This window comes from Balaenoptera musculus, chromosome 11 (assembly GCF_009873245.2).
Source record: "Balaenoptera musculus isolate JJ_BM4_2016_0621 chromosome 11, mBalMus1.pri.v3, whole genome shotgun sequence".
NCBI lineage: Eukaryota > Metazoa > Chordata > Mammalia > Artiodactyla > Balaenopteridae > Balaenoptera > Balaenoptera musculus.
This window is the reverse complement of record NC_045795.1, coordinates 23,190,108-23,212,311: the sequence shown is the minus strand read 5'-3', so window position 1 is coordinate 23,212,311 and position 22,204 is coordinate 23,190,108. Positions and strand designations below refer to the sequence as shown.

Here is a 22,204-nt window from a genome sequence, read left to right as displayed (position 1 = left end):
AATCTAACCGACCTGAGCTGGAGTGGGGACGCTGGGAGTAGAAATGCCCTGAGAGCTTCCTGGCGGAGGCGCAGAAAAGACATGGTGGTGAGGCGCTTGGGTTTGGAGACGCACGAAACTGGGTTCTTTGAGCTCAGTTGCTCCCCGTGAATTTGGAATAATGCACTATCCAGAGCATTTTCTCGAATTAGGAGTTAATTCGATCCAGTGCGCCTTCCTCGGCACGTAAGTACTCAATAAATCTTAATTGTCACGTCCTCCATGCTTCCACCCACCTCCCCACCTCCCGTTTAATTAGAAGATCCTAATAAATGCAGTTTTAAAAAGAAACCAATTGTTTGGTCTGATTTGATTTATGAAACTACTGCCGGGTAAGGGAAGGGAACGTCTTCAGCCAAAGCCAGAGCTACACGTTTCCCCACATTCCTATAAGGCAAGTTTTGTTATTCCCACTTTGCAGACTAGAAGACGGAAGCTCAATGAGATTAAGAAGTTTGCCCACGGTCAGACAGCTAGAAAGTGCCCGAACTGGGAGTTGAAGTTCATTTGCGAGTGACCAGGAATCAAAATGGTAAGAACTAAGACTTTGTTATACCTTGTAGCCCACCCATGCTTGTTTTGTTGTTCCGTTTCTTTAGCAATGTTTAAAATCCTCAAAGAATGACACAAAACTGACAAAGCTTCCTTATGGCAAACGTTGAGTAAGGTTAAAAGACAAATTACAATCTGGGAAGAAATATTTGATAAAATAGACAAAATACAAAGAACTCTTGTAAAGCAATAAGAAAAAGAAACAACACAGTTGAAATATTAAGAAATAACAGGCAATAAACAGAAGAAATACAAGTGCCTTGTAACCAAATGAAGAAACTCTCAACTTCACTCTTAAGGAAAAGTAAATTAAAGAAATAATAAAAAGTCCAATTAGAAAAAAAAAAAGGATTGACAACCTCATTGTTGGCATGAGTATACATGAGCACTTAACCATACTCATTTTTTTTTTCATACTCATATATTTTTGTGGAGGGTTGACATAGGCACACCTTTCTAAGGGTAATTTGGCGGTATGTACCAGTGATTTTAATGTAATTACCCTTTGACCTAGCAACTCCCCCATTAGGAAAGTAGCATACTGGAATTCTGCCACGTAGGTACAAAGATATACATGCAAAGATGTTTACTGAAGTGTGTTTGTTGTTGTAGCATGAAAACAATGGAAACAGTCCAAATGTCCATCATTGGGAGCTGGTTAGATAAAATGTGGGTCATTGCAATGTAGAATACTGGACAGCGCTTGCAGAGGAGGTCACTGTCTGCATACTGGCCTGAGCTACGTACCACCTATCATGACGGGGACAAGAGCAGATTACAAAATGGCATACCTAATCCAGTGCCATCTCTGTAAAAGAAGCTTTTATGTGTGTGTTAAACTCAAATAGGCCACATGCTTCATTTTGACTAGAGCAAGCAAGGGGGGAGCTGGGCAGACTGGTCACAGTTCCCTACAGGGTAGGGAAAACTAGGGCTACACTGTCCAGAACAGGAGCTGCTAGTCACCTGTGGCTATTTAAATTTGTTTTTCTTCCATAAATTTATTTATTTATTTATTTTTGGCTGTGTTGGGTCTTCGTTTCTGTGTGAGGGCTTTCTCTAGTTGCAGCAAGCGGGGGCCACTCTTAATCGCGGTGCGTGGGCCTTTCACTGTCGCGCGGCCTCTCTTGTTGCGGGGCACAGGCTCCAGACGCGCAGGCTCAGTAGTTGTGGCTCACAGGCCTAGTTGCTTGGAGGCATGTGGGATCTTCCCAGACCGGGGCTCAAACCCGTGTCCCCTGCATTGGCAGGCGGATTCTCAACCACTGCGCCACCAGGGAAGCCCTATTTAAATTTAAATTAACTGAAATAAAATTTTCAATTCAGTTCCTTGGTCACATTAGCCCCATTTCAAATACTCAACAGCTACATGTGGCTAGTGGCTACCTATTGAACAGTGCAGATATAGACCATTTCCATGATAACAGAGTTCTCTTGGAGAGCCCTGCCCTAAGGGATGCAAGGTGTCTGATGTCAGGCTGAGCACAGGCTGGGTTCCTGGAACTGGCCTTCAGAAAGAAAATCACCCTGGGCTCCTAGGAGCTGAGATTGTGGAAAGAGCTCCCTGACATAGGGCTATCCACCCTGTGCTTGAAAACGTCCTATGTTGGGTAATGGAGAGCTCATGCCCTCCTCCCCTCGGGTAGCATCCTGGAGAGAAAGAACAGAGCCAGGAGCTGACGGGCCTGTTTTCCACCAGCTTCTCCATTTCCCAGCTGTGCTGCCTTGGGCATGTTGCTAACCTAACGAGAGGTTTTCTTCTCTGTGAAATGGCAATAAGTTTAACTACTTCCTGTGTTGTATTAAATAAGATACAATATGTAATAAGTATGGTACCTGGCACAGAGAGGGTGCTCAGTAAATAGCATCATCATTACTAAAAAACCAGCCAAACAAAAAACATGTAAATTCGCATCTGTAGTAGGTCCTACAAAGAAGAGAGGCATGTGCTCAGAGAGCATCAAGGGCATTTGACCTGGTCGGGCAAGTCAGGGAAGGTTGCTGAAGGACCAGCAGGAGTTGGGAGTTGTTTTTGCCTTTAACAAGGCAAAAACAGCAGGGAATTATGTTCCAGGTGGAGGAACAGCAAGCTATAAATGCCATGTGGCAAGAAGGACTGAGTCCATTGGAGGGACTGAAAGAAGGCCAGTGGTGCACAAAGCAGGAGGAGGGGCAAACTTGGCCAAGAAGATTTTGTTCTTTAAGGTCAATGGGAAGCCATTAAAGGGTGTAGAATAAAGGAATGGGGTCAGATTTGTGTGTTTAAAGATCACACTGGCTGTAGGCCTGTAAACAAACCAGACAGGAACAGAAACAGATCCTGGGAGACTACTGCAGTGGTCCAAGCAAGATGGAGGTGGTGTGTGCTCCGATCGGGTTAGAGACGGAAATGATGAATTTAAGGGAAATATGGAATCAAAGGCAACAGAGCTTCTTGACAGACTGGACTTGGGAGGTGAGAGTAAGGGAGAAGGGGTGTCAACGATGATGCCCAGGTTTCTGGCTTGCGCAGCTGAGCTGCCATTCACTGAGTCAGAGAACCACGGAGGAGCAGCAGGTTTGAACATGCTGAGACTGAAATTCAAATGAACCCTAGGTGGTTGTGCAGGTCTAGAGCTTAAGAGTTCTAAGCTCAGAAATTTGGGAGTTCTCGGCTCACTGCCATGGCTTCTTTTGCTCACCATTCTGGGTTCTGGCCTCTAAACTATTGTCTTGTCAGTGCTTGTCTTAAATTGTGGGTCACAGTGGTCTGACCTGTGTAGGTTCCAGCAGGACTCAGACCTGTGACCTGGAACCCCAAGGGCCTATCAATACAACCGAAGATTAAATTATCTTTATTGTCATCCTCATTATCCAGTTGGCTCATTTTGTAAATGTCATCAACTGAGACCCCAGGGTCTTTATTTCACATGAACTGCCATCAAGATGGGTCTGCCTTTTCCCATACTTGCAACTGATTTTTTTTTTTTTTCATTCCAACCAAATTTGAACTCTGTTAAATGTTTTCTTGGCAGCTGTGGCTCATCCTTCCAAGCCTCTGAGATAATTTAGGGTCTTGGCTTGGCTCTCAAACAATTCAAACCTATTTGTAATTTGAACACTTGATCAGTCTAATACAGGGATTCTCCTCCTGGGACTTCCAGACCCTGGGGTGCAGGCAGTGGGAGAGGGTTTCCTAGAATTTGGGCAAGAATTAATCTCTATTTTTATTAACCTCTAACTGAAATTTAGCGTTTCCTCCAAATATGACTATGAGCAAAACCCCCAGTATATTAGCAGTACCTGTCACTTGTCACTAATAGACACCACAGCTATTCTCATATCCCACTATAGCTGTAGAAATCTCAGAATATCATTTATGCTCATTACTTTTTGAAAATATCAATAATTATTACACCTGCTACTAGGCTTATTATTAAATATATTTAAAAGAAGCACATATGTTACTATATCATTTTTTTAACATTTTGGTAAATGCTTTGATTTCCTGTTATATATATGTAATCATAATTGTGTATTTTATATATATATGAAATACTTTTAAACGGGTTTTAAAACATAATTCTGAGGAGGAATCAGTAGACCTCTCCACACTGCCAAAGGGGTCCATGGGTCAGACAAGGTTAGGACCGCTGGCCTAATCCACCTCCCTCCAGGCCTCCTGCAGAGCTCCATATTCATGTGGGACCTTAGGTCCCACAGGCGAGGGCCTGGCTTATGCAGAAACAGAACGCTATGCTGGGAAAAACACATGTTAGGAAATGGAGTGGGAAGAAGAGGGAAAAAGAGGGGAAGGAAGAAAGGAAATGGGTTTGGGGGGGCAGGAGGCAGATTTCACCAAAACCCCAAGAAACCCACTCGTAGCTGTGGAAAACTCAACCTTTATTATTACCTGCCTAGTGCAGGGGATTAAAATAGCATTGCGCTAGATCCATATATTAGTGTAAAAATCTGTGTCTCTCCCCCCCAAAAAATGTACAAACCCCAAGTGATTATAGAAAAAACAATGTGGCAGCTACCATAGAGATGTCCAACCCCAGGGCCACGGGCCATTTCTCTCTTTCCCCCCTAATCCCAATACTTATTCCACAGAAACATACAGGCTTAGAGAAGTTCTACCTACAACAGGGCAGGTGGGAAGTGGGGAGGCTGGGGGGGTAGGGATCACCCCCAAGTCCAGTGTTTCAGAGGATGGAGGAGGGAGAGGCCAAAGCTGAGGGCAATCCCAGGAGGAGGCACAAGGGAACCCCTTTCTCCCTTTCTTGTCCTCCTCACTCCCCAGATTCTCAGCCAGTGGGGTCCAGTGTGTGACGGAGAGAGAGAGAGGCTGGGGGCAACAGCCTTCTCTCCAGGTACCAGTGTTGCCCAGGGGGGCCCAGGTGCTCCAATGGGCCAGGTCCAGTGTCTGCCCTATATTTTCTCCCACCTCCCCCAAGAGATGGCTAGAGGAGGTCAAAGAGGATCCCATCCACAGGGCCAGCTGGGTGGGTGGCAGGGGCTTCTAAGAGAGGAGCAGGAAGGGGGCATGAGAGCATATCTGGGGAAGGGAGGGCGTCAGCTCCCCGGCAGGCCCAGCCCACCTTAAGCCACACTGCCTCTCTCAGAGGTGAAGGGCGGTCAGGAGGGGGAATGGAGTGGGTTGCGCTTAGCTCCTCTTGTTTAGTGCCGCTAGCCTCCCCTGAATCCTCCCTGAGGGAGGGGCGGCTGGGTGTTGTGATTCACACTGTGTTGAGCGCATCTTCTGCCAGGAACCGATGCAGTTGGGAAAAGGGTGGTCGCTGCTCAGGCTCCCGGCTCCAACACCGAAGCATCAGCTCATACAGGCCCAGCGGGCAGGCCGGGGGCCGGGACAGGTACACCTGCATTGTGGCAGCGTGGATGAAAGGCAGGCAAATGTTCTTTAGTCCCCAAGATGACAGGCTCTGGCCCTCCCGGACCCCCAGACCCATCTTCCCTCCCCTCTGCTCTGACCTGCCGGCCCTGGTCCCGGAAGAACTCCCCCGCGTTCTCGATGACTTGCTCATCGGTGAGCTGCCCAAAGGGCTGGGCCCTGCAGAGCATCAGCACCTCCCACAGGGTCACCCCAAAGGCCCACACGTCACTGGCAGTCGTGAACTTCCCCTGGTGCATGGATAAGGCAACAGAGGTGGAGAAAGGCATCAGTCAACAGAGACCCTCCTCCTCTCCCCAATGGGACCCCACATCCACTCAGCATCATCCTCACACCCACCTGACTCCCTCCCAACCCCCGGCGCTCCACCCTCCTTAGCTGGCCCTCTTTCCCACTAAGCCTGCTCCTCTCCTCTGGCTCTGCCTTCTTTCTTGTGCTCTAGTCCTCTCCTCACCTCTTCCCGTTTCTACCCATCCTGCCCCCCATTTTCTGGTCCTGACTCTCCCAACTCATCGCCTTCTATCTCTAGCCTCCTTATCTCTCTTCCTCTCTGCTACCCTGACTCCATCTCTCACACTCGCTCTTGGCTCCTGGACCCTTTCCAATCATACCATAACTCTCTGCTTTCTCCAGTCCCTTGAGCCAGAGGGAACCTTATAGAGCATTGGTCCAAACCCCCACTTCAGAGATGAGGAAAACTGCAGTCCAGGGAAGGCAAGTGACTGAACGAGATCCCAGAGCTTAAGTGGCAGCCAGTGCTCCCCTAACCGCCCCTCCCTTCCCGCCTCTCTCAGGGCCTCTCACCATGAGGATGCACTCCCAGGCCATCCACCGGATGGGCAGCACCGCCCGGCCCTGCACACGGTAATAGTCCCCGGCGTAGAGGTTCCGGCTCATGCCAAAGTCAGCGATTTTGATGGTGAAATTTTCCCCAACCAGGCAGTTCCTTGTGGCCAAGTCCCGATGCACAAAGTTGAGTGTGGCCAGATAGCGCATGCCCGAGGCAATCTGGGCCGCCACATGCAGCAGCATCGGGTAGCTGAGTATGGAAGCCGACAACAGCGGGTTATAGGGGCAGCTCTAGACTCGTCCCCACCTCACAGATTCCTGGGAGATGAAGGAGAGCCCTCTCCCCAGGACTGGGTTACCCCTCCTCCTGGTGCGGAGGTGGAAAGCCCTGGTGGAGGCCAGCGGGTAGGTGCCCACTCAACCTTTCTTTAGCTCATCCGACCCCAGGGAGCTACCGCTTTTGTTATGCTCCACAATCTGGACTCAGGGACAGTGAGGGCGAGAGAGCACAGGGAAGTTCCTGACAGGGTCCAAGTCCCTTCACCACCCTCACTGTCGTAATCTCCAGCCTTTCTGCCCCTCAAGTTCTAGATGAACATGGCCACATGTGTCTCATGCCAGGCCCCCTCCCGGAACCTCTACCTGCCTGCCCATCCCATGTTCCCCCCTTCCCTCTAAGCTGGAGTGAGGGGAGCGGAGGAGACCCCCTTGTGTACCTGATGGTGGGCCCCTGGGCCGCCTCCCCATCTCTGTCCTCCTCCACCGCCTTGTCCTCTAGCTGGTGGGCACTGAGGAACTGGTTGAGGTCGCCATTCTCCATGTAATCAGTTATCATGCAGAGGGGGTCGTCCTGCACACACACGCCCAGGAGCCGGATGATGTTTGGGTCCTTTAGCCTCGACATGATCTTCACCTCCTTCAGGAAATCATTCCTGGAGAAGCAGGGAGAAGGTGGCGGGATGCCGAGGGGCTGACCTGCAGCTTCCCTCCAGCTCCCACAAACCAGTGCCCCACTCCCCCACCTCTACTCACTAGTCCCCAGACACTCCCCCACTGTTGGTCTCCACCATGTTTCTCTCTAGATCCCTCCCCTCTCTTCATGGCCTCCCCCCTCCCTTCTTCCAGATGCCATCCCTGGTCCTCACCTGGCATTCTTGGTGGCATCTGGCCGGAGGATCTTGACAGCTACCAGTAAAGGGTGTTCCTTGCACACACTAAGGGGGAAATCAAGACTGACCAGATCTTGAGGGTTCTCTACCTCACACAGGTGCACCTGGAGAAAGAAGGTGATTTGCTACGGGGTCACAAGGTTCACCAAGGAGAAATGGTCAATTGGGACAACACAGATGACGGTTTCCCAGCCAGGGGGGATGTTTGGGCATGGCATCAAGAAAGGCAGAGAGGCAGACACTGCCGATGGCTGGGCAGGAATCCTACTTACCTCCCCAAACTGGCCCTCGCCAAGCTTCTCCTTGAAGCGGAGCCTCGACCGAGGGAAATCCACTCTGGGGGGCCCATCCCCAGCTGCCCCTGGGGGCAGTGCAGGCACAGCATAGGTATTGCCTCCAGTGACACCCTGCAGGGTGACAATGTCAGCCTCGGCATAATGGGGGACGCTGTTCTGGGGAGGTGGGGGCAGAAGCGGGGCACCCGGCTTCTCAGGCTCCATATAGTCCCCACTGCAGGCTGGAGGGATGAGGGAAAAGAAGACAGGACGAGGCATCAGGAACAGCCCCCGAGAGCCACGGTTCTCCACACCCCCGTCTCCCAGAGGCGCCCCGTCTCCCAGGTGGGTGAGAGACTGGGTCTACCCTCCTCTTCTTGGTATTCCACCCGCCAGCCTCAAAACAGAGAAGGCGCTGGCATGGGATAAGAGTTAGCTGCTACAGAGCTTTCAAGGCAGTGGAAATGGTTGAGCAAAGAATGTCATAAAGTCTTGTTCTCTAGGGATCCCAGCACAGTACAAGACCATGAAAGAAGTCTTGGCTGCAAGTGGAATTCCTCTACCCACCATTGGAAGAAGGATGGTCCCAGCCATCCGGTCACCCTCCAATTTCCAAACCCATGACCCACTCACCGCCAGCCACTGTCATTCACGTAGCCATTCTACCGGTTGCTTTCATCCTTTCATCCTCCCTGCCGTGGCTACCCAAGCCCTCCCTGACCCAACACACCAAGCTCAAAGACAAGCAGAGACAGGGGCACACAGAGGGAAAGGAAAACAGTTCCTCACAGCCCGCACAACATGGAGTCTACAGACAGAGGAGAGGAAGCAGAGCTGTCCCCCCTTGGCCCTGGGGAAGGGGTGATGAGAAGAAGGTAACACAGAAGAGAAGGGCAGACAGGAAGGGCGGGGGCGTGAGCAGAGAGAGGACATGTTGGGGGAGAGGGCAAGCACTGGGGGAGAGGCCGTCCTTGCAGCTCTAGAGCGAGGGGAGAGTGAAGGAAGGTTTCACTTCAGGCTCAAGAGAGCCTGGAGCCACCATAGCAACCTCCTGTCTGGCTCTGGAGAGCTCAAGAGATGGGGTGGAACAGGAGGAGGGGAACAGCTGAGAACCAGGGAGATTTCTACTCCTCAGCTCAAGGGGGAGGCCTTAAAAAGGAGCAAGCAGCAGCAGAGGACAGCTAAGGGCACAGGAGCTTCCTCCTTGGGAGCTCAGGAGAGCAGAAGAGGCCACAGTGGGGAGAGGAGGGAGTGCAAGGTGTGAGGACTTTTCCCTGCCCCAGTAGAGGTATGGGGAGCCTGGCAGAGACTAGGGGCAGAGGGGCTTACCCTGGGTGTTGGTGGGTTTGGCCCAGGCGGGTGTGGGGGGGCCCGGGCCTCGAGGGGGGCGGGCGTAAGTGGCCAGAAGGAGACGGTAGGCTGGATTGGAGAGCAGCAACGCTGTCGGGAGAAGGAGGGGGGGAAACACGGGGAAGGGATGAGACTCAAGGCTAGACAGACAGGGAGACACAGAATAGGGCAAGACTAGGGCTGATGAGAACAAATGTACTAAGAGACAGAAATGGAATAAAACAAGCATCTGGAGAGTGCTGGATAACTGGATGGATAGGTGATGGATGGACGAACAGATGATGGATGGATGATGAATGACTGGATGGATGGATAGTGAATGCATGGATAGATGATGGATGGATGCATGGTTGATGAATGGATGATGGATGGACGTATGAATATATATGGATGGATGAACAAACGGATGAATGATGAATGGATATATAAATATAGGTAGATGGATGGAATGAACATGGTGAGTCTAGGAGAGAGGAGAGGAGCCAGAAAGACACAATGAGAGGGCACAACAGAGACGAGAGAGGGATGTGTGTGGGACACAGAAACAGGATGAGAGCACTGGGGACTGTGAGTAATGCATGGAAACTTCCTGAGGGAGATGATATGGTAAAGGACGTGGAGTAACACAGAAGGCTGTGACCAGGGACACACAGAAATAAGAAAATGAGTTGAAACTGGGGAAGACAGTAAAAGAAAGGAATGGTAAAGGAGAGGAAAAAGGATACACTAAGAAGACAGGCAGAGGACGGAGGTGGGACTGGAACAAGGAAGGTCTTACCAGAGCCGTTGGGGACACTGGGAGCAGAGTGGGGCGGATTCCCACGAGGCCGGGGCTCCTGGTAAGGGGGTGGTTCTCGAGGGCCGGGGCGGTTGTTGATGAGGATGGTATCCCCAGGGACAGAGAGGTGAACCGTCAGCTCCTCTTCTAACACCCGACGCTCGGCCTTGTCATGGGGAACGGGAAATATTAAGCGCAGCTACCCGCTCAGCGCGCCCCTTCCCAGCTCCTGGTTAAATCCTACACGCCGTGTTCCCTCCTTCAGTGCTCACAAAGTCCTGTAGTCGTATGTATTACTAACTCATCTCACAGGTAAAGAAAGACTCAAGGCATTTAAGTGGGTTCCCTGATGTCCCGCAATGGGATTCCAACCCCAGTCCTACCAGTCCATAACTATTAACTTTAACGCATATCACCACCACTGGACTCTGGCCTGGAAGACGTGGGTTAGGGTGGTGCCGCACTTCTTCCAGTTGCTCCTCTAGCTCCACTTGCCACCTTCTCCCGCTGGGCTTCTGCCCCAAGAGGTCGATCAGTGTGGACTGCCTCAACGGGCTGGGTCTGGGCTGGCCAGATAGGAGCCCCAGCAGGAGTTTGGAGGGCAGACAGGAAGTGAGGTCAGGGTGTTTATTCTCCCAGCCCCTCCCTAAGGGATGGACCCAGGTGAGCTGCATCCTGGAACCAAAGTCCATTGCCCCTCTAAGGCGCCCTCTCCACACACTCCTCCTAGATTCCTCCCGCGTTCCAGTGACTGCCTCCTTCGCTCACCCCACAGACCCAGGGATGGTAGCAGCTCTGCGGTGACCAGGCCTGGGGAACTGCACTGCTTCTCATGATTTACCTACACCCTGCCCACATCTTTCTACGTGGTCTCCTTACTAAGCCTCCCTCAAATTATTCTCATCCGACTGTGCTCTATGGTCCCTGCTGGATCCTAACTAACGCAGGAGTCCCGACACACACTGGCCTCACTCTCCACACCCACATCCTGCCCATCCCTCCCCAGGCTGCCCCACCCCCAGTAGCCCAAGGGTCCCCACCCCACTCTGCCCACCTTGCTGAGGAGCTTGCGCCAGTGCAGCCGCCACAGCATGAGGGCGATGATGAGCAGCAGCAGCAGGATGATGGCCACCAGGCAGCCAATGAGGATGGCAGTCGGGCTCCCCTCGGCCTTGGCCACGGGCTGCTGGCCCCTGGGCTCCAGCTCTGGTGGAGGCAGAAGGGTCAGGACCAGGGGAGGCTTCCCACCCAGGCTGAGGGGGCCCAGGGAGGACTGGTGACAGGACCCACACGCCCTGGCGGGGGCCCCAGGGCAGCTCACCCAAGCTGCTGAAGTTGGTGGGAGGTGGGCCGGGTGGCCACCAGGGGGCTGGTGCGAAGGTGCCCCCCAAAGCCAGGGAGGAGTCATTCACGACATCTGGGGAGAAGGAAGAAAAAAGGGGAGGTCAGATAGGGAGGAGGCGACCAAAGGGAGGCACACATGCATGAGACCGAGGGAATTCTATTATTCGGTGAGGAGTAGGAGCAGGGCTGATACTCAATATATGTACCAACCAACCAGGATAGGTGGTGGAACAGGATCCTGGAGGGTCCTGGATGGTTGTGGTGGTGCTGGATGTTAATCTTTTAGTTGCTGGATTGTGGGGAGAAGTGGGACTCCTGAGGAGAGCCCAGGGTGGGGATCCTGGCTGTCAGGAGGCTTAGAGAAGAGGCTATTTCTCAACCAGCACAGAATATTTCAGTATTTTAACAACCACACTGTCATACTGCTCAACATCAGTCGTGAGTGAGGGGCTCATAAACGAAAGACTGAGACAGGCAGGGGGAAAGGGGGAGGAAAGTGTTCAAATTATTTAGGGCAGCCTTACTTGTAAAGTCTCATTGGTGCCGGGAGTGGTTATTCGAGGGCACTATGGGTTAGTAATACCAGAGGCTGGGAACTGGGCAGAGACCAGGGGCTTACCAGAGATGAAGGAGATTTCGCTGAAGAGTAACCACGGCCCAGCAAAGAGGAAGCGACACTGCAGAAAGCGGCCCACTCGGCCACCCAGGGGCACTGACACAGTCCGGGCTCTGGGGTCCCCCAGGCTGCCCCCCAAGGCATGGCGCACGGGCTCCCCCTCCCAGGCCATGGCAGGGCCCCTCTTGAAGCGACACTCCACCCCGCCAGGCAGGCGGGCTCCCAGCGTGTGCATGTTGTTACAGTGGACCTGGGGGAAGGAAGGAAGGACACAAGGTCAAGTCCAGGAGAGCCCGAGCGAGCACCCCAGGGCACTCACCCTGGTCTCAGAGCCCTCCCTGGGAGTTGGCCGCACTTACCTGCATGGCATGGAAGGTCCTCAGCCGGTCAAACTCAAACTCCATCTCCACATAGCCGCTGGGAAAGCTGTGATTGCTCCATCCCACATAGTCATAGCCTGGCCAGACCCGCAGCTCCTGGCTCTTCCTAAAGTCATCCAGCCCCACCACGCCATCTGCCAGCTGGCCCAGACCTCCGTACTGCAGCCTGGAGAGGAGGGGAGCCGAGGAAGAAGAGGTTGGAAGAGAAGAAAGTGTCACCTATCTGGGTGCTCTACAACCCCCATCCTCCAATGGCCTGGCCAGCGTAGCCCAGCAACCCCCCACCCCTGCCCCAACCTCACACAGCTCTCTCTTACCCTCACCCAGGACTCTCTAGGGCACCTTGAAGTCACATGCTACACAAAGGCACCGCCTCTAAGGGACACCGCTCAACCTATGATGTGTGTATTTATTGTGACAATTTGCAACAGATTTAAGTGTCTTACCAGAGGCAGGCCTTTCTCTAATTCGCACAAAGTGTCACATTAGCTAGTGGTCACCTTGCTATCCCTAAATCCTGGTCCTGTCCCTTGAGCCCCACCTAAGCCATCCCTCTCTGCAGTTCTTCCCTCTCACTGCCCAGACAACCCCCTCCCCAACCCACTCCATCCACTCTCCCACCCCAGGCTCCATGTCCTGCGGGGCCCGCTTCTTTCACCCGCCAACGGTGTGTGTGGTGTGTCCATCGTAGGTGGAGTCGTTGAGGTGCACGGCCTCAGATAAGTACATCGTCTGCCCCACAGGGGCCATGTAAGACAGGAGTCCATCTGGGGCAGGGGGAGGAGGGGCATTAGGGGCACGGAGCCTCCATCCCCCACCCCTGCATCAGGCCTGGGCAGGTTTCAGGTCCCTCTCTCGTATCCCTCCACAGGCCGCTGGCATGGAGGAGGCAATGCTGGCCAGTCCCCTCCTCACTCAGAGTGACAGATTCCCAACAGGAGAGAGGATCCTAGATGCCCCTCTCCCCCATTCCCACTCCCCAGTCCCCAGGACAGGAATGAATCCTCAGGGGTCTGAATGACTCACCCTTCCAGAGGCAGCCATAGAGCTCCACCCGTAGACAGACGCTCATGACTCGGTCCGCCCGGGGATAGAAGCGAACCAGTCGGGCCACCATGGGGGGCCCAAGGTCCTTCAGCACCACTCCCCCAGGATCCTCATTACCTAAGATCACCTGTGGGCCAGGACGCAGGGGTGGATGGGGGAGGAAGGCTCCAGGTCGGATCTAATTTCCCAGCCACCAGCTGCTCCCTGGCCCAGCCCACAATGGCCACAAAGAGACCCATGAAGGGTGGCACTGAGCACCCAAGGCATGGAGTACAGCCAGGCATTTGTAAGACAAGGGGCTGCAGCAGAGCCCCCTGACACCTCTCTGGGCCTGATGGTCTGTCCTGACCTTTAAGTCTCTCATCCTGTTGTGCCCAGATTCTACCCAGTCCCTCGCAGCTCTGCACCCCTGCTCTGGCTTCCCCTCTTCCTGCACCCATTCCCTCTGTTCACTCAGCAGATGCTGGCTAAGCACCCACTCTGCACCAGCCAGGCACATTCCTGGGGGTGAGAATCAGTCCCTCTCCTGTAGGACTGACAGTCCAGTAGGAGAAACAGCTGTGACAAACAAGAGGCAGCTGGAGGTGGGAAGTCAGATAAAGGCTCTATGAGGAGGTGATATCTTCGGGGAGAACTGAATGGAGGGAGGAGAGCCTGTGGACAGCTGGGGGAGGAGCTTTCCAGGCACAGAGAACAGCAAGTGAAGGTGTCCTGAGGCCGTGGGGTGAGCATTTACCAGGAACAGCAAGAAAACCAGCATGGCCTGGGTGGAGCGAGAATGGGGAGAGGGGTAAGGGATGTGGACAGGAGCCAGCACAGGCTAAGCTTCTGCACCCACGAAGGACCTCAGCTTTTGTTCTGGCAGCGAGGAAAGCCAGCAGAGGGCTGTGAGCCAGGTGTGAGGCATCTGCTTTGCATTTTCTCAGGTACCCTGGATGTAGCCTCCAGGTGGAGATTTGACTTCAGGAGAGAAAGAAGCAAGGAGAACAGTTTGGGGACTACTGCATTCATCTAAGCTGGGGATGGTGGGGGCCTGGCCTAGGGGTAGAGGTGGAGGTGGTAAGAAGTGGGCAGATTCAGGAAATATCATGGAGGTGGAACAGACAGGCCTTGCTGATGCTTTGGAAGTAGGAGGTGGGAGAAAACGAGGAATCAGGGATATCATCTTAGCTTATGGTGGTACCATTTCCTGAGCTGGAGAATGCTGGGGGAGGAGCAGGTTTGGGATGGGAATGGGGCTCAACGTCAGCTTGAGAAGTTTATGGTAAGTTTGAGATGACCATAATACATCTAGGTGGAAAGTGGTCAGGTTTGCAACACTAGATGGAGCTCAGGGGAGATGTCCGGGCTAGAGAGGGCGTACACTGCAGAGTCATCAGTGGATAGGTGGTACAGCAGGGGGACAGAGGAGGGCCAGCCTTCCCTGGGCACTGTCCCTGCCAGCCTCACCTCCTGGCCCCAGCGGTCTCTCCAGTCCATCCAGCGGTGGCCATCCCGGGAGTAGCGCAGCCGGTAGCTGGGGGAGAACTCCTTGCCCAGGCCCCCTGCATGCCGCCCCTGGGTGCCCACCAGCGCCACCAGGTGCAGCCGCCGCAGGTCCACCTGCAGGTACTCCTCCTCCTTGGGAAACACCGGCCCCGCAGGGCACCATGCCCCATCTCCATCGCTGCTTTCCAGCCTGGGAGGGGGCAGGAAGCCACAGGGAACATCTGGCCCTAGGTCTGCCTCTCTCTCCAGTATTTAACACACACCCCCCAGTACTGTGGGGGGCTTCATTGGCATCGACCCTCTCAGAAGCCTCTTGGCTTGGGCAGAGGGTTGGAAGGGCAAGTAGAGTCCCCAGGGGTTCCCTCCGGGGCAGCCCAGGTGTGCCAGCTACCTGCTGTGGCGAGCAGCAGTGGAGTCTGACCAGGAGCTGGAAGCAGAGATGTCACCATCTGGGATGGTCCGGTCCTGCATGCCCAGGGCATAGCGGCACTTGGCTGGGTGAACACAGGCATACAGAGGGTCAAGGCTCCCAACTCGGTCTCCCAAGCCCCATCCCTCAGGGACCCAAGAGCCAGTCTCCTCACCAGGGTCAAAATGTCCCTTCATGTCAGCATCTCCTGTTGCCACCAAGAGCAGCAGCAGCAGTAGAAATGAGAGGGCCCCTGGCCCCATTGCTCTCGATCCCTTGGGCCTATGGGGGTGGGGGCAACATCTCTGCAGGGGACATAATGAGGGGGGAGGTTAGTTAAAGGGCAATCAAGAAGACTGGCTCACAGCCAATAATGAAGAGACAGAATGGGCTGCTTTGGGGATAATAGCAGTGAAATGACAACAACAGTCACTGTTTAACTGCATCAGCTATATTTTTAGAATGCTTCCCATGTGCCAGACACTGAGCTAAATTCTGGTCCCCTCCCCACCTAGGAGACCAGAATTCTAAGCGAAGCGGGGGACCCCAGCAACCTTCCAATCTCAGTGTCCTCTGTAGCCCTGCTGGCCCCTGACCCAGCAGCCTCAGCCACACCTGGGAGCTTGGGAGAAATGCAGAATCTCAGGTCCCAACCTAGACCTGCAGAATCAGAGTCTGCATTTTAACACAATCACCAGGTGACCTGTGCCTATTAAAGCTTGAGAATCCCTGCTTTTTTTCCCCCTCACTGGGCCCCTGGCAGCTTGCCGCCTGAAAACCATTCCAACTACAACTTCTTATGAACCCAGGTATCTACCCTCCCCAGCCTCAACCCCAGCCCCAGCCCCAGGAAAATCGATCCTGATCTGTCTTCTTCCCAGCAGAGGTCTGCTCTGAGTTCTCCAGGCCCTGGAATCCTTTGGGACCCCTAGTGCCACCCCTCAAACCCTGATCCTCTGCCATCAGGTCCAAAGCATTCCATCCCCTCTCCCTGCTCTGCCTTCCCTTCCTAAGACCTCGACATCCTATCCCCCCAGTTCCCAGTTTCTGAAGGGGGCTGCCTCAGAAGGAAGAGCCCAGGGCTGAGGAAAAGGCTGAGTTGCCTTGGAGATGAGGGCGGATCTAAAGACAGGGAAGCCAGGTCACCCCAGGAGGTAGGAGGAGTGGGGGGATACTCCCCCATCCCTTTGTCCTCCTCCAGCTGCTCCCACAATGCTCTAGGGCAGGAATGTAAGAGGCAGCTGAGACCCCACAGCTCCAAAGCAGCAGCTGAGGGGGCTGACTGAGTTATGGGGGGACCCAGGTATCAAAGGAGAGCTGGAACCGGAAGCATCATGCCTGGTCCCTTGGGGGTCTGGGAGCTGGCACAGGGGAGCAAGCTGCCGGAGCCCCAGGCAGCTGGCCTGGAATTCCTGGGTGCTGCTCTCCACCCCCACCTCTCTCGGGAACAGCAGGGCCCTTGTTCCCCTGGGTAACCTTCATGCCTATCCCAGATGAGTCATCAGAGCCAGACGGAGCAAGCAAGAGGAGCCCGGGGCAGACATACAAAGACAGGCAGAAGATAGAAGGCAGGGGGAGACAGGGCGAGAAACACAAAGCAAGAGGTAAACAGAGCAGGCTTCGAAGCGCAGGGCACAGAGCCAAGCAGAGAAACACACAGAGAGACGTCTGGGGCAATCTGTTCTCTGACACCCTGTCACCCCATTTCTCTCCACTGGGTCACAAACACCAAGGACAGGCCCAGAAAACCTACCCCAACCCCACTACAATCAATCAGGCCCCCCATGTGCCGCCCCTGGGTGCAGCATGAGGCTGGAAGCCAGGGGCTGGAACACTGCCACAAGCCCTTCACCCTCTTCTCCCAACCCCCAACCCTCACCCCAGACAACACCACACAGCTCTGTACACACACGCACACACACACATGCACACACAACTGTCTTACAGACTTTCAGAGACAGACACATGTGACATCCTCATAAATCCATTACACACATAGACACCCCAGCCAAGGCAAACACAGACGGACACTCACGCACACATCACCTCCATCCACACCTCGGCATTCTTTCAAGTTCAATCCCATCACTTAGTTAATAGTCATCTTCAGACACCTGTGAACATGAAATGACAAACATTCTCCTACAATCAGAGGACAGTGTGAGGCACACACTCAGGTCCTCAGGCACAGGATCCCAAGAGAACTGGGGCCCACCCCCTAATACTCAAGGTGACCAAGCCAGAGGGAAGTCAAGAGAGTGGGGAACAGAAGGAAACTTGGGTGGCTGGAGTGACCAAAAAAAAAAGTCATTTCTCTATTTTCCCATATGCTCAGCTTTCATCTCCACTGTACCACTCAATTCTGGACACACTATGTGCCCTCAGCAACAGTGAGTCTGAGCACCAGACTCTGGCTGGGGGTAGAGGTGCTGGAAAGGAATGTCCAGCCAGCAGGGGACCTGTAGGGTGAAGGCTGGAGAGGAGGGAGTGGGGGAGGGACACTGAGGATGGTGCTCACTGGGCAATGACAGTAACTCCTGGCAGAACCAACTGACCATCCAACCCTGGATGAGCGGCTGTCACTGGCAGGTTATGGTGTCAGGCCCTCTCTCTGCTGGGCTGAGGCCAGGCTGCCCAACTGGGAGCTGGCTGGATGGAGGCTTAACAGTTAGTAGATGCCCGCAGAGACTGGCCAAGTAGGAGGACAGGCCCACTTCTCCAGGAGGCATGGAGATGATTCAGTAGGACCACATATGAGCACCTGTCTTCCTGGGGTTCAGTTCCTCTATACTGGGTAAAGGCGGTCCTTCCTCAAGGCTGGAACACACTTTCTCGGAAGTCAGGGGGTTCCCCCCCCATTTTCAGACAGTAAGCCAGAGCACTTGGGAGGCGGGCAGGGACAGACTTAGCGGCGCTGGACAACGAAGTCCAGCCCGGGAACATCTTGCCTCCCGGCCAGGCCCTCATCCTTTGGCCACTGCGCGCGTCCCCGGAGCCCCAGGCCGCCGCCCCCGCCTCTCCGTCCCGCAGGGGTCCTCCCGCCGCTCTTCCTACCTCTCATCGCTCTTCACGGCAGACCCCGGCGTCCGACCCCGAAGCGGGGCCTCCTCGGCGGCGGCGGGGCGCGGGGAGGGGGAGGCGGAGGGAGCCAAGAGCCGGGAGCGGGAGGCGCCGGCGGGGCTCGGGTGTCGGGAGGCGGCTCCCGAAGCAGCTCGTGGGCCTGTTCCGGGGAGAGGAGCCAGGGCTGGGGCGGCTCGCCCAGGCGCCGCCTCCCCCTCCTTCTCCCCCCTGCCGCCCGCTCGCCGCTCGTGCCGCTGCCCTCCCTTCCCCCCTCCGGGCTGAACCAGCCACCCCCTCTCCCCACGCCCAGCGCCGCTCCGGCCCCCCCTCTCTTCCTCTGCCCCGCCCCACGCCCGGCCCCCACCCCCTTCCCCCGCGCCCCCGGCCCTCCCCATAACCCCGCGCCGCGGCCCCCGCCGCCGGCTCGGCGCTGCGTGCCCATCCCCCTCCACCCACCCACGGCCCACTCCCCCAGGATCCCCACAAAGAAGAACGGCCCAAGCAGGGGGCCAGCGGCTAACCGCTCAGGGCCTCTCCCACTCCCAGGCCCCACGAGGGGATGGCCCGCCTCCCTACTCCCCCTTTTCTGGGCTCAGTTCCTGGAGAGGGAGGTGAAGGGGAGCAGCCCCAGGGCACAGGGAAGGAGCACGTTCCCACAGGTCCGGCGCCCGGTCCAGCAGCAGGAGTTTGAATGGGGGAAGGGAGCAGGGCTCACCTGTCCAACCTGGCCTCCTAGACCTACTCTGTTCACACCGCCAACCTTGCTTCTGTCTGGCACCCTCTGAGCCTCTGGTCCTCTACACCCCAACCCAGCCGTAGGACCAGCCCCCTCTCTCCCAGCCCCTTCCTCTCTCTATTTCCACCTCCAGTTCCTCCCCATAACTCCACAAGGCCCTCCCCAGTCCTCTCAAGGACCCTGGGGTCCAGACTCCGAGGTCCTGGTTCCCCTGGGCTCCCTGCTCAAAGCTCGGGAGTGCTCTTCAGGGCAGCCAGCTCTGCCCTGGTGGGGTCGGAGGGTCTGACCGCTGGCAAGGATAGGCCCGGACAAGGTGAGTGGTGGGGATGAGGAGGAGGATAGGGGGGAAAGAAAAATCACGCACAGACAAAAAGTAACAGTACACGAGACCCAGAGAAGTTGGGTGCAGAGAGACTAGGTACAAACCCAATGTGAGAGAAAGAGCGGGAGAGCTGCTGGGTGAGGTGGGCAGGACAGAAGGGCTGTGGTGGTAACTGTGCCACCCCGCTCAGCGCTACCTGGGGCCCCACCACCTCTCTCCACACCCCACACCTACCAATCACCTGCAGGGTAAGGTCTCACGCCACTGCAGATCTCTGCCCCATTGCACCTCACAGTAGATAGATATAAACTCACCCTACGTGCAGTCCCAGACAACAGTCCCAAGAAAGAAACACGAAGTCCCAGACAAGTACACAAAAGCACTGCCAGGAAGAGGCTGGCCCTTGGGAGAGGCCAAGGCACATATGGGCACGTACTCCAACTCACGGGTCAACGCACAAACCCTAGGGCGCCCCAACTGCTGAGGGACTCACTAACAGACAGCCCCATGGCCACCCTGAGAATTACCTCTTCCCATCGTCCCCTCCCACCAAACCCCCAGGGTTCCCCCGGCGCACCTACCCCTCCGGAGAGGGCCGCTGGGGAAGCTGGGCCCGGAGAGGCTGGGCCGGGGGTGGAGCCAGGCCGGGGGTGGGGCCAAGGTTTCCCAAGTAACCTCACCTGGGCGGACTCTCAGCCCCTCCTTCCAGGGGCTGTGCTCCCGGGAAGCCCCGGGCAGGCGGCCCGGCTGAGCTGCAGCCAGACCCCTCAGGGAAGGAGGAACATCCCCTCACACCCCAGTGGGACATTCCACAGCGCAGGCCCACGCTGACCCCGGCCAGGTGGCATGGCGGTGCCAGACAGAGGGGTCGACTGCGGAGAGTATAAGAAACCATAGAATCCTGAAACCCTTGCTCCCTCTTCTCCCCCAGGAGAAATTCCTAGTCGGTGATGCCCACCTCAACCCAGCCCAGAGCTGGAGGAGTGGGAGGGATGCAGGGCTGGGGCCCAGTGGAGTCAAGTGACAGCGGAAAGGGGGCTGGAGCCGGCTGGAATGCCAGGCTCTGAGCCGAGACTCTTAGGGGCCAGAGAGGGAAATCCCAGCCATTCAGGGGCCCCCAGAGTAGTACCAAAGACCTAGTGTATCCACCCACCCATCCGTGGTCCCCAGAGCCCATCTCATATCTCCTGAATCACTCACAGCTCCAGAGGCCCCCATGTCCTCCTGAGCCCCCAAAGGACCCTCTACCCCTCCCCCATCCGTGTCCTCCAATTCAGGGCCTCCCTCCCCTTCAAGCCAATGGCCTCCTGCTGCCCAGGAAAGAGAGGAGGAGGAACAGCTGAAAAAATGTGAGGAGAGGCATGTAGAAGAGAGGAGCTTCAGGCCTGCAGACTACTGGGCCACTACAGGGAAGCCCAGCAGGACCAGTGAGAGAGAGGATGGGCCAGATGGGCCCCACAGAGAAGCTGCTGTCCCCTTCCTGGGAGGTGCAGCTGCCTCTGGGTCAGCAGCTGGGGAGAGTGAGAATCCACTGGGGGGTGGGGGGCAGAGTGAGGGGGTGGACAAGGCCCTGGGTGTGAGTTAGGCCTTGATACCACCAAGTCCACATGGGAAACTGAGGCCCAGGAGCAGGAGGAGGAAGAGATGATATAGCACAGGGAGAAAGATGAGACAGAGCTCAGCTGTGGGCAGCCTGGGGGATGGAAAGAGATGGGGCCATGGTGATGGAACTCAGAGAGGCAGGAGATAAACTGAGGCTGAGGCAGAGGGGAACTGGGGATCAGAGAGAGGAAAGGGATAAGAGGGCATACGGCAAAAGGTGGGAAGAGTGGAGTTTGGGGAAAAGGGCTGGGTGAGCAAGTGAACTGGAGTGGAGACGATGGGGAAAGGGTGGGGGGACACTCAGAGAGGAGGGCAGGAAAGAGAGGGGCCTCGAGAGGTGATACACCAAGGGGACGCCAAACAAGGACAAAGGGGAGAAGAAGCAGTTGGAATGAAACCCAGAGATGGGAGAAGAGGAAGATGGAGGCACGGGGATTGAAACGAAGGGACTGGGGAGAAGAGAAGAGTAAGGGGCTGAGAAGGGAAGGGACAACTGAGGGACAGACCAGGGGAGACAGAGGCCCCAACTCCAAAGATTGAAGCAAACCTGCTTCTGAAGGCAGGACACAGAGGCCCCAGACCTCTTGGTTGGTTACTTGGATACATCCTAGTCCTCAGCCCATCTGCCACACCACGGCCCCCAACTCTATTCCCCATCCTTTCCCTCCTCCCCACCCCTCTGGCTCAGGCACACTCCCCTCCTCCCACCACACCTCCAGCCTGGACCGCCCGGTCCCTCCCCAAGAGGGGAGGGCCCAACACCAGTCCCCACTCCTGCCCTCCCTGTTCGGCTCTCGCTTCCTCCCTCTCACCTCCAGCTCAGGGTTATCCTGGGTCCCAGTCCCCCCCAGTCTCAGGCCTTTAGGGTTCCGGCTCTAGGGCTGCCAAGGCCGCCTGGCTTTGTCCGCCCATCCGGAGCCCCGGGAGCAGCTGCCCTGGCCAGCTGCGGCGGGCTTCGACGTGACCATGGCAACCCAGCCCGCTCCCCTCGCCGAGCCTCCCGGCCCCCGCAGAGAGGGAGGGAGCAGCCAGGCCAGGGAGAAAGGGAGGGGAGGCGGAGGACTGTGAACCGCAGGGACACCGCAGACAAAGACCCCAGACAAAGGGAGATGAAGGGAAGCAGCGCGGGAGAAAGCAGCAGCGGCTGGCTGTGGCTGAGAGCTTAGGCAGCAGGCATTAGGTCCTGCTGAGGGAGAGAATCCAGGCAAGAGGGACAAACAGACAGGAGGTGGGAGAAGAGATTAACAGTGGTCCTTAGGAGGTCTCCTTCTGCGTCCCTAACAATTCATTTCTTCCGTCAGGGTTTTGCACTCTGGGGAGAACCAGAATACCAGTTTCCTAGTTGGTGAGTGCACCC

At 55.7% G+C, this 22,204-nt stretch overlaps 1 protein-coding gene and 1 long non-coding RNA gene across 9 annotated transcripts; one reads left to right on the top strand and one right to left on the bottom strand.

Annotated features, from left to right (window-relative positions):
- Positions 1–90: 90 nt before the first annotated feature.
- Positions 91–9,034, top strand: LOC118903658. Its single transcript, XR_005021848.1, has 3 exons — positions 91–225; positions 461–571; positions 8,219–9,034. It is a non-coding gene; the product is annotated as an uncharacterized LOC118903658 (long non-coding RNA).
- Positions 4,453–21,714, bottom strand: DDR1 (discoidin domain receptor tyrosine kinase 1). Of its 8 annotated transcripts, XM_036868874.1 has the most exons (19): positions 21,660–21,714; positions 18,182–18,347; positions 15,303–15,432; positions 15,110–15,212; positions 14,680–14,908; positions 13,210–13,357; positions 12,842–12,950; positions 12,163–12,349; positions 11,807–12,053; positions 11,165–11,260; positions 10,898–11,049; positions 9,844–10,009; positions 9,045–9,155; positions 7,713–7,957; positions 7,417–7,544; positions 6,988–7,203; positions 6,287–6,521; positions 5,563–5,712; positions 4,457–5,450 (listed from the first exon to the last, which is right to left on the bottom strand). In XM_036868874.1, exons 3-19 carry the CDS (start codon positions 15,388–15,390, stop codon positions 5,310–5,312), a joined length of 2,751 nt encoding a protein of 916 aa, XP_036724769.1. In that variant the 5' UTR covers positions 15,391–15,432; positions 18,182–18,347; positions 21,660–21,714; the 3' UTR covers positions 4,457–5,309. The 8 variants fall into 8 exon arrangements, with proteins under 8 accessions (XP_036724770.1, XP_036724773.1, XP_036724769.1 ...); XM_036868875.1 differs by lacking the exon at positions 21,660–21,714 and having other exon boundaries at positions 4,453–5,450; positions 18,182–18,452; XM_036868878.1 differs by lacking the exons at positions 5,563–5,712; positions 21,660–21,714 and having other exon boundaries at positions 4,453–5,450; positions 18,182–18,454.
- Positions 21,715–22,204: the final 490 nt, after the last annotated feature.

Bases quoted from the DNA above. Each gene is read 5' to 3' on its own strand.
- DDR1 (XM_036868874.1), bottom strand. From the start codon at position 15,390: ATGGGGCCAGGGGCCCTCTCATTTCTACTGCTGCTGCTGCTCTTGGTG. The intron at 12,054-12,162 runs GTAAGTGCGGCC...TCCTTCCCCCAG, and splicing joins GGACCTTCCATGCCATGCAG to GTCCACTGTAACAACATGCA. The intron at 9,156-9,843 runs GTAAGACCTTCC...TTCTCCCGACAG, and splicing joins CAGTGTCCCCAACGGCTCTG to CGTTGCTGCTCTCCAATCCA.